Source organism: Boleophthalmus pectinirostris, unplaced genomic scaffold, assembly GCF_026225935.1.
Source record: "Boleophthalmus pectinirostris isolate CB_2022bp ecotype Guang Dong unplaced genomic scaffold, ASM2622593v1 HiC_scaffold_23, whole genome shotgun sequence".
Taxonomy (NCBI): Eukaryota; Metazoa; Chordata; class Actinopteri; order Gobiiformes; family Gobiidae; genus Boleophthalmus; species Boleophthalmus pectinirostris.
Window position 1 is genome coordinate 30,869,214 of NW_026571207.1, and position 11,441 is coordinate 30,880,654.

Consider the following 11,441-nt stretch of genomic DNA (forward strand, 5'->3'; position numbering starts at 1 on the left):
AGTTTCACAGTATGACATTACACTTTAAACTTTACATTTATCCAGTTACAGGTGCTTGTATTGCTCCAAAATACCTAGAAAAACAGATATTCTGACTGTGAGTGGTGTCGCCTCTCCACAGATCTGACCTGTAACTTGGTCTGGTTTGGTTGGTCTCCATGAATATAGAAAGGTTTAATGACATACTATCAAATATTCCAGACAAAGCAATAACATCTCCATTACAATATGGGCCTTTAAAATGTTCATGTTTTTTTTGTTAAAAAAGAAAAGAGAGATATTTATAATGGACACAGAAGCTTAATTTAAAAAATGGGAAATCAAATATGGATTGTTTGAGTGGTAACATAATAAGACAAAGAGGTATATATGTTTGTATTTAATTCAATTTAAAGGTGCTTTGTGTATTTTTTCTGGTGGATTGTCCATCAAATGTTTTTCTCCAACATGGCATTAAACCTTTCTATCAAAACAGACCAAGTTACAGGTCAGGTCTGTGGAGAGGTAGTCCCGCTCACAGTCAGAATGTCTGTTTTTCTGGGTATTTTGGAACTATAAAACACCTGCAATTGAATAAATGTAAGGTAAAACTGTTTAATGTCATACTGTGGAACATTCCAGGCAGAGCAATGACATCTCCATAGAAACAATCATGTGGCAGATCAACAATCAAGAAGTTACACAGTGCACCTTCAAATAAAGCCTGCACAGCTTTGGCCGCTCCTCATTTCAATTCTCTGCAGCAAGTACCTGGAACCACCTTCAACACACTTACAAACTTAGTTTGTTTTTCTGTTCTGTCAACTTTTAAACACTCCATCCAGAGTATTTTACAGGATCATTACCCATGCTTTTAACACGTTTATATCTTTAATCTGCAAATGTTTCACTGTCTCACATCTCTATTCACAGTTTCATGTTATGGTTGATGTGTGAGTGTTTTCTGTTAGTGCTTCTCTTTTATCCTGCCTCTTGGACAGGTCGTCATTGCAAATGAGAAGGTGTTCTCAACTGACTTACCTGGTAAAATATGGAATAAATAAAATAAATAAATATTAAATATGATTTATTTATTTGTTCATAGTTTTATATTATTTTGCTTTCTATATTTAGTTTTTAATTTTGTATATAAAATGTACTATATAAATAAAGTTAATCTGAATTTGGACAAAGATGTTAAAATTTGTTCTTGTTGCATGTTGAATTAAATGAATACATAATACTCCAATGGAAATCACTGTAACATAATCAGGTTCAGCCCAGTGGTTGTCAAATTTTTCACACAAAGTACCAACAAAGTAAAGACTTTTTGGCTTTCAGAGTAGCACCAGATCTAAACCAGGTCTATAACAGGACTATTCCAGGTCTAATCTAGGACAAACCAGGTCTCAAAGTGGACTACATCATTTCATCACTCTAGTCTGAAACAAGAAATAATGCAAAGAAAGACAAAAAAAAAAAAAAAAGAGTTGAGAGAAGAACTGTCCAAGAAGGAGCTGAGAACCAGTTTGAGAAACAGTGGCCTACTTCAAACCGGTTTGTTTGATCGCATTGTATGTTTGTATATTTCTCAGGAAAGGAACTGACTTTATTTTCTGTTTAATGTAAAAGCTGGTCCAACAGGTGTGGACTGCTCCAGGAGGAAAAGCTCTGTCCTCGTGTTTCCTCTGTTTAAACATGTGTTCTCTGTAAATACAGAGTTAAAGTGAGACATGCAGAGTCACAAAACTGAGTCAAAGGTGAGTAAGAGACTGCACCTGGAAGACCTCAGGGGAAAGAGGGAGAGAGGGAGGTGGAGAAAAGAGAAAGAGAGATATTTTTAGTACTTTATTTTTATATGTATACCTTAATTTGTGGAATATAACTCTTTTTAAGTATGTAATTTATTTTTACTTCATCTTATTACTGGTTGGTTTGATAAAAATGTATTCTTGTTAGATTTTCATTGTGAGATTAAAGATCCTATATTACACAAAATGGATTCTTGTGAGCTTTAAGTCATGTTATAATGTTGGAATGTTGGAATATTCCACCGTATGGCATAAAACTTGTATCTCCATAGAAACCAACTGGTAACACTGCTGACAGATCTGTGTAGATGCTCACAGAAAGAACACAAGTTTTTCAGTGTGTATTTTCTTACAATAAAAACACCAGTAAATGTTAGGTCTAATAATATATCCGTGAAGACCAGCATTTTCTGACCCCCAACAGAAAAGTTACATTTATTCAAAACTATATAAACTATAAAATGAATCAAATGAATGCTATTATAATATACATCTTATCACCTATGTTTTTTGTATTATCACCATAGACCATAAACTATAACAAATTACAAAATACTTAAAGAAATGTGACAATTATTTGAAGAATTTAATGTTTTTTTTTAATATAATACAGTAAGATGTAAGCTATTAAAAGCACTGACACTGTGCCAGTTGAAACCGATTTGCTAGTGACATGTTTAGTTCTCCTTAAATCTATTTTAGATGAAGAAATGTTGTACTTCTTGAGAACCATAAAGTGACTAATCCTGAGACAGTGATCTGACGTCACTGAAGAGCCACACTGCTGTTATCTCTTCTTCTACTCTGTGGAAATCTGCTGAGTTTGACATCATCACTCCCAACCAATCACACACCAGACCTGACCAGGAACAGGAAGTAAGTCTGTGGTGTGGCAAAACTTAGGGGAATTACCATGGATCGGAATTACACTGTGGGCATGAGGTCACTAACCTAGTACATGGAGAGTGGTTAAAGGTGCATTATGCTTCCCTGTGAAGGGTGATGTTTCCCTGGAGACTTTAAATAAAGGTTTTATTTTGTTATTTTGATCATAAATCAGTTCTTATTCCTATTAAACTTGATTATGTATTCTCCCTTATAACTGCTAGCCTCATGAGCTTCATTTGACTGGAGCTGAACACTATGGCTGACATCACACTCCCTTAGTCCACTTATTTATACACTCTAGAGTACTGATCTCCACGAATGTGGTTACACTGTGATTAAAAATATAGTAACTGCTTGTAGTTACAGGTTTACTCTGCAGTGACTACAGCAGCATCCAGCACAGCTAGTAGCACTGCGGCCGCAAAACACCATGACCACTGAACCTGAGCATCACCATGAAGATGAGGCCCACAGAGCACCTTTAACAACCATACTTCACATCATCCTAATTATGATCTCAGGAAAGAATTTTGTAACAAAAATGACTTATTAAAAATAACATATCACTTTCAGAATCTTTATCTGATAAAAAGAAAAGAAAGAAAGAAATGAAAGAACATCATTTGTTGCCTGTCTTTACCCCAATAATCTTGCTGCTATTTATCTGCTCTAAGTATTTACTGTCTTATTACCTTTAAACATATGATAAGAAATATTTTTTATTTACAACCATGCTGAGAAAACCCAAGAGCTGAGAGGGTTTTTATGATTTAGATGACATCTTCTCCAGACTCCGCCATCTCCATGTGCTTGCTTAATGTTGTTTATCCTCTTTTGGGTTAGTTTTTGTTTATAACTTCTCTAATAATGGCGTAGTCTTTGGTGTGAAAGATTTGAGAATGACTGGTTTAGTCTTGTAATGTTATAATTTAATTTCCTTGTGGGAAATAATTCCTTATTCCTTATGAAAGTATCGTGTAAAAAAAAAACTGTTTGCGGTCATGGACTAATAAAGTTTGTTTGAATGGGGGTCGTTGCTAGGATACGGTAAGCTTTACGGCTGGACGCAGCAGTTTGGGAAAGTGTTCAAGGAAAATCGCGCATGATGGAGATTTCCCACGTTTACACTCGCCTCCGCAAGGACTTTGGGCGGCCCTGTCGCTTCTCTGACCGCGACCCGGAGCTCACCCTGGACCTGTTACCGGACCCGGGCCTCAGCGCGCAGTTTATTCTCCGCACACACCGGGACCAGGCCAGTCAGGCCCGCAGCGACATGTCCGAGCACCAGGTAACAAACACAAACACTAAACAAAGCCCAGATGACTCCACAAAACCACGTGTCAAGTGTTTAAAAGATATATATTCAGAATGACCCAAACAAGAACAAATAAAAATAAACTCAGCTAGCTAACATTATGATTTAGTATGAAAACGCAACTGGCACACTGAGTTTATGCTCAGAAGATTAAGCTTCTGTTTATTATTGTTTTAGCTATTAGCATTTCAATGTTTTTGCAGACTATGTACTATGGAGGCAAAAAAAAAAAAAAAAAGAAAATGTTGAGAGTAACTACTTATCATAGTTTTAAATCAGTTATGTGGCAGTTTGTGCTGAAAAGTACAAAAATACAGGAAGTAGCCCACTAAGCAGTAAGTTCTAAAGTTCTAAAGCTCTGCCTGTGTCTAAGTAGTAACCTAACCTGTATTTATCTTTAATCCCATCTAAGCCATAAGAAAGTAAGACCAATCATGTATCATGTATAAGAGAACTTAGATGGATCATGATGAAAATGATGAGTTGCCAAAGAACTTAATTTTTTTTTATAAACTTTGTCAGAGAGAGCATTTAAAGTATATTTAGGGAGTGTTTTGAATGTTTAAAATGTCATTCACGTGTAGGTGAACACTGAGCGCTTTGAGACGGAGAGCAGAGGGGTGAACCACACGGAGGGGGGCTGGCCTAAAGACGTGGACCCCAACGAGATGGAACAGACCATTCGCTTCCGCAAGAAAGTGGAGAAGGATGAGGGCTTTATAAACAGCATCCCACAGCTGGGCAGTGTAAGATCATACCCATAATGCACTGGGGCTTTTTTCTACTGTGATTCATTGCATACCCATATTAAAAATCATTCCTCTGTCCACTGTGTCATTTTCAATATAGACTACCAGAGTTGGCATTGATTTTGCAATAATGAAACAACTGTCAAATGTCAAAAATACTGTTGGCCATTTTAAATACCATAAACATGACCCATCTGTGTCCCCACATACACAGTTAAAAGGTGCAAATCAATTATAGATCTTACTGGTAACAATTGTTATGCTGATGTATTATAAATCATGTTTGTAAATCATTGTTTATGTTAAAATTTAGTATTTTGGTTCTCAATTGTTATTTGGGTTAATGCTGAAATCCAGTTGGTCTAAACCTAAAATCTCTAATCTGAATCCTCTCTACCTAAACCAGACACACAGTCATGAGTCAATGCTAGTGCAGCCTCTGTCTGGAGGTTCTGAGTTTGAACTGAGGTGCAAGTTGAAGCACTGGCAACTTGGGTTCACTTTTGATTGTAATGCCTTTTTAAAACTAATATTATAGGCTACATACTGTTCCTTTAAATGAAGCTTGTGCTTTATGTGTTCATGACAGGTCATGGTGCACTGTATCCAGCAGAACAACGCTTTGGATATTTACCAAGAGTACTTCACTGAGGAGGACGAGGGGGAGTGCACTGAACCACCATCTGCCAAAACCATCAATGTTTTTAGGTCTGTGTCACTTTTTTAATACCTCAGAAACAGTAATCATTTATAATTACATACAAACCACGCACTGTATTCCACCAGAGACCCAAACGAGGTGAAGCGCACAGTCACGTGCCTGTCATGGCACCCGGATGGAGGGAAAAAGTTGGCAGGTGCTTACTCCTGTCTACACTTCCAAACCTCACACTCAAACATGTGTGAAGACTCCTACATCTGGGATATTGGTCAGTAAATCTTTTTCTCTTTTCTTCCGCCACCAAAAGCAAAACATTATGAAATGACATAAAATTATACAGTTCATCAATATGTTTTTATTTATTGTTTATAACAGAAAACCCAAATCGTCCAGAGTTAACGTTGAAGCCAGTGTCTCCTCTCGTCAGCATTGAGTACAATCCCAAAGACCCCCATACACTGGTTGGAGGCACCTATAGTGGACAGATTGGTGAGTTTACTCACTCAAACCTAAGTCTCAATGTAGTGTTCTATTTTGTTTGTTTGTTTTGAGAGTTAAAGCTTGACACTCTGTTTTTCTTGGTGTGGTTTTAAAGCATATTGGGACACTCGGCGCGGCAGCCAGCCTGTGGAGCTTTCCTCGGTGGAGCACAGTCACAGAGACCCGGTTTATAAGATCATCTGGCTCCAATCCAAAACCGGGACAGATGCATTCTCTGCTTCCACAGACGGACAGGTACCCACGATGCAGTGCCTCCATCTTAATTTTACTTTATTTCAGTTTGTTTGTTCCTCTGTGTATTGCAAAGGGTTTTAAGGTCAAGGAAATGTTTATTTGTGTTTCCAAATGTCGTCTCCTTGGTGCAGCCAGATCCATGATATCTGATTTTTAGAAGCCTGGGCCATTTGTGTACAATGCATCAAATATGACACCAATAAAGTATTTGTCTTAGAAAATGCCCTCCATGTAATGGTTTGTGCCTGTTTGTACCTGTTCAGTGACTCCACTTCTATCCAGTTCCTTCGTCTTTAGATAAGATATTCATCATCTTTGAATTGTTTTACAGTATAGGTTCTTTTTAAGGACAATAAAAGCATAAGGTGATATGTTTGACAGAAGATTAGCAGATGTTATTGTGAGATTATATTGAGCAAGGAAGACACTTATTACTTATTTATTTATTAGTTGATCCTAACTGAGATTGTTTATTTAAATAATTGCTATAATATGAGATGGTTTCTGAGATGTTTGAACCCAGGTTATAAAAGAATTCAAATTGCATAAATCTCTAATCAGATTGAAATGTTTTGTGTTGATGAAAATATCTGGAAGGGTGCTAGCTTTCAAAATCATTATTTTACTTTAATGGCTTTTACTCTTTGATGTCAGTCAAAATCTTAAAGAAATGACAATGGCAGTCTCTGCATTCAGGTGCTTTGGTGGGACGTGCGAAAACTGAGTGAGCCCACTGAACGTCTTGTCTTGGATCCAGCCCGAGAAGGAAACCTGGAGCGAGCTTTAGGTGCTATCTGTCTGGAGTATGAACCTACCATGGTGAGTCTTGAGGCCTGTTTTATCCTGGCTTTAGTCATCTTTAAACCCTACATTTGCTTAGTTCTCCTACTGACCCCATACGTCTCTTATCTGGTCTCAGCCCACTAAGTTCATGGTGGGGACAGAGCAGGGTGTGGTGCTGTCCTGTAACAGGAAGGCAAAGACCCCTGCAGAGAAGATAGTGTGCACATACGAGGGTCATCATGGCCCTGTACACGCTCTTCATCGCAACCCCTTCTTCCCCAAAAACTTCTTGACAGCAGGAGATTGGGCCGCACGCATCTGGTCTGAGGACATCCGGGACTCGGCCATCATGTGGACCAGGTACGCTCCACTAGAGGAGGGCAGATTTCTTAATATAGTCAGCCAAAAGAGAATTTATAACACATCATATACCAAACACATGGTCTGATGAACACATGTGTCATATACATAGCAACAAAACATATACTTCTTGCTTGAGCATAAAGCATAAGTAGGGCCTATTCTGTCCTTCTTGTCAAACCCGGGTGTAGAACTTGTGCATGTTGTGCTCAGGTATCAGATGTCCTACGTGACAGACGCATGCTGGAGCCCCGTGCGGCCTTCAGTGTTCCTCACCTCAAAGATGGATGGTGTGCTGGATGTGTGGGATGTTCTGTTTAAGCAGAATGACCCCACCCTGAGTCTCAAGGTGGGCACCAGCACTGTCACAGTCACCCTCATCAGTGTCAAATGACACCCATGTCTTTATTCTACAGGTGTGTGACGAGCCCCTGTATTGCCTTCGGATTCAGGACAGTGGCCGTTTGGTGGCATGTGGCTCTCAGGCGGGCTCTGCTACACTACTGGAGTTCTGCTCAGGGTTGTCTACTTTGCAGAAGAACGACAAGAGCCTACTGGCTGCTGTGAGTACTACAGGCATTTGCCGAGGGCTTATTGCACGTGCATACTCATGGACTACATGTGATACTGTATGTAGATGTTTGAGCGTGAGGCCAAGCGTGAGAAAATCCTGGAGGCCCGACAGAGAGAGCAGCGTTTGAAAGAACGCAGCCGATCGGAGCAGAGCGACGCAGGACGTGACTCCAATGATGGCACTGATACTCAGAGCGTGCAGCAGCTCATGGCCCGTGCAGAGGATGACTTCTACAGTGTGTTGGAGGCGGAGCTGCGGCGCCGGGATGATTCCCAACAGGTAACATACTGCACATGGAAACTAAACCTTATACCTCTAGGTTCTGTTATATCAATGCACAACGGACCCTGGTCAAACACTAAAGTCAGGCTGTGTTTTTCAGGACAACGACAAAGTAAATGGAGAAGTGGTGCAATAATATTTATTTATTAAATTCATTTCAAGTATTTCTTCTGTTAAATTTGCCATGTAAATAGTTAGTGTTAATTCAACTTCTCTTAGTGTTAATTTGGCTCCTCCCATTCACCACTTCAAACTCTTGTGAGAGAAGACCAGTTTGAACCAGTTTTGTACATAATTTCATCTTAAATGAACTAAAATAAAGTAAAAATAAAATAAAACGCCTCTGTGTGTTGTTTAGCTAAATCAGGATAACTCTAAAAAGTGTTATCTGTTTACTCTCAAAACGTTAATATAACTCTGGATTTCGGGGTTAAACAGGCACTTTGGTCCAGTGTTACTTAATTAACATTTCCAAAAATGTTAAATTAACTCTAGAACAGATTGGTTTCATATAAACTCAGAGAAAATGTTAAAATTGATTCTGTGAGAGTCAATTTTAACACTCCACTTGTTGCTGTGTATCTTGTCTTTTGTTGGATTGTGCTGCACATGATGTAAATGTTCTTTTGTTCTTTTTGCTTAACAGTGTCCAACACAATAAAAGATGTATTTAAAATTGCCAAAATTTCTATTCTCAGTCTGTCACCCCAATGACGCTCTGTCTTAACAGTGTCCAGTAAAAACAGCATGTAAATAATGACACAGTTGTTTTTCTCTCAGTTTCCCCTATCTCTAGAAACATGTACCACAGGCCCCATTCCATTCAAAAACGCTAGCAAAGGTAAATTAGTCTGTGTTACCTAGTGAAGTTTAAACATAGCATTCAGTAGGTACAAAGTCTAATAATTAAAGTGACTTTATTTGAATCATCAGTTTTATTGGCTGATGTGTTGGTCAGTAGCATTCACCCCAGTCTCCAGGGCACTGCTCTGTTTCAGTTCTGCTCAAAGCTCTCGTCATCTCCAGAGACATCGGGCTCATCGCTGCAGACTGTGCCTCCACCAGTGAGTGCGGCACCGCAAAGTGCCGCCAATAACAGCACCTTACTGAACCTTAAACAATAGCTTTACTCATTCCCTACACGCAGCTCTGCTGCACTGCACCACGACCCCCACTATAACCTTGCTTTTGGATATACTTGGACATAGTCTTTACAACTGAAAATAAAATACCAGATACCATCTGTGAGTCCAGGGATTTATGTTGCTGTGATGAGAGGTAAAGCAGTCTAAATAAGGCTAAAACAATAGCTTCAAGCTCAGAGTTAAGATGAATCTAATAGGCTGTGACTGCCTACAGTGCATCAAAACTGGAACTAAACCAGGACTTAACCAGGTCTACGCCATGACTAAACTTGGGCCTAACCAGGACTAATATAGGACTACATGAAAAAGGATTACACAAATTGGATTCTTGTAAGCTTTAAGCCATGTTATAATGTTGTTGCCTTCTCAAAAACAAACCCAGAGCTGTGTTTTGTTTCATTCACACATGTTTGAGTAACTCTTTATCATTAGTCTGTCTACATCTCCAAAGCTCAAAATGCTCTGTTCCATCTTGTGATGTCATGTAGTGGTAGTTTTAAAGTTAACAGCTATGTTTTACCTTTAGTTCAGTAGAGACTGACAATTCCAAAACTGTAATGATCCAAATGATTCTAGTGAAGGCATATGAAGTTTAAAAACACAGTGGAGCACTTCCTGTATTACCACATGACATCACAAAGTGGAGCGGAGTGTTTTTTGATTGAGAGAGGAACTCAGATTACGTAAATATGCAGGGTTTGTGTTAAACGTTTGAATGAAGCAAAACACATCACCGGGTATGTTTCTGATGAGGAAACAACATTATAACACGGATCAGAAAATAAACAAGGAGGGTTTGAATATTTTGAGATTATAATATGGCAAAAATCCCCAAAACGTGAGTCTGATTTAGGTCAGGAGAGTTAACCTAAAACTGCCACTGCTCTGATGTATGTTGAAACGGTGTAGATATATTTATTACAGTCGTGTTGAAACAGGGGCATATTTTTCCATGTTTTTTTTTTTTTTTTGTCTCAAGGGCATCTTGTCTTCTCTCTGTTACCGTGTCAACTCCGAGCTGTCGATCAGTGACAAACTACTGTCCTACTTCCTTCACTTCTTCCCTGTCCCAGTTTACTGCTAATGCATCAGTAAATGTACACTGAAAAAAAGGATACTCCACTTAATGTGAAACACCTTTTAATTACATATTTGTCATATATGCATTTTTACTTTTCATACTTGTACTGGCTGGTTTGATATAATTGTGTTCAGTGTTGTTCAATTTTCTTTTAGAGATTAAAGGTCCCATATTATGTAAAATTGAGTTATAATATACAAGTTATAATGTTGTTGCCTCCTCAAAAACATACCTTGAGTTGTGTTTTGTTTCATTCTTACATGAGTGTTCCTGCATTTCCAAAGCTCAAAATGCTCTCTTCCACCTTGTGATGTCATGAACTATTAATTTTCAAGTTAACAGTTACCTTTTACCTTTAGTTCAGTAGAGATCGACAATTCCACAACTGAAATTATCCAAATGATTCTAGTGAAGGTGTAACGGAGTTGAAAAACACAATGGAGCACTTCCTGTATTACCACATGACATCACAAGGTGGAAGAAAGTGTTTCAGTTTGAGAGACAAATCCAGCCTAACTATGCAGGGTTTGTGAGTTAAACATGTGTGAATGAAACCCATCGTCTCCATGGAGATGCTTTTGCCTTGCCTGGATCACTACACAATCTGGTATTACATTTTTATCTATGCATTTGTTAGTGTGTTTTTATTGCTCAAAAATACCTTGAAAATGTGGATTATTACTGCGTGAGTGGGGTCACCTCTCCACAGATCTGATCAGTAACCAACATGGAGGTAAATAAGGTTAATTCAGCGCAGCGTCTGCATGGACACAAGCAGTTAGAGGACCCTCCACCAGAAAAGTTACACAGTGGACCTTTAATATTGTTCACCTTTGTTATTTTTTGTTATTTAAGCTCATTTTAAAATATCTCATTATAAAGCTCTTTACTGTCTGATAATCAGGTAGTGTGTGTTCTTAGGTTTTCCATGTCAGCAAAATTCTGCTCTTTGAGAGTTGAAAAACAAATATAAACTCATCCCAGTGAATAATTAGGACGCTCTGAATGCATAAGGTAAGTGAGGAATAACTTTGGATCACTGCAAAAAAAATCTGGTACAGCTACTTTAAATAATGCA

General features: G+C 38.4%; 1 protein-coding gene across 1 annotated transcript; it reads left to right on the top strand.

The window, feature by feature from the left end:
• Positions 1-1,155: 1,155 nt before the first annotated feature.
• On the top strand, positions 1,156-8,414 carry dnai2b (dynein, axonemal, intermediate chain 2b). Its single transcript, XM_055159185.1, has 15 exons — positions 1,156-1,536; positions 1,612-1,739; positions 2,493-3,516; positions 3,720-3,966; positions 4,578-4,739; positions 5,332-5,450; positions 5,529-5,671; positions 5,779-5,892; positions 5,999-6,138; positions 6,835-6,957; positions 7,058-7,281; positions 7,495-7,630; positions 7,698-7,844; positions 7,919-8,134; positions 8,238-8,414. The coding sequence occupies exons 4-15, from the start codon at positions 3,781-3,783 to the stop codon at positions 8,271-8,273; spliced, it is 1,746 nt and encodes a 581-aa protein (XP_055015160.1). The 5' UTR covers positions 1,156-1,536; positions 1,612-1,739; positions 2,493-3,516; positions 3,720-3,780; the 3' UTR covers positions 8,274-8,414.
• The last annotated feature ends 3,027 nt before the right edge of the window (positions 8,415-11,441 follow it).

Coding starts and splice junctions, on each gene's coding strand:
- dnai2b (XM_055159185.1), top strand. CDS start 3,781: ATGATGGAGATTTCCCACGTTTACACTCGCCTCCGCAAGGACTTTGGG. Junction 7,631..7,697: donor ACCCCACCCTGAGTCTCAAG/GTGGGCACCAGC, acceptor TTTATTCTACAG/GTGTGTGACGAGCCCCTGTA. Junction 8,135..8,237: donor GCCGGGATGATTCCCAACAG/GTAACATACTGC, acceptor TGTGTTTTTCAG/GACAACGACAAAGTAAATGG.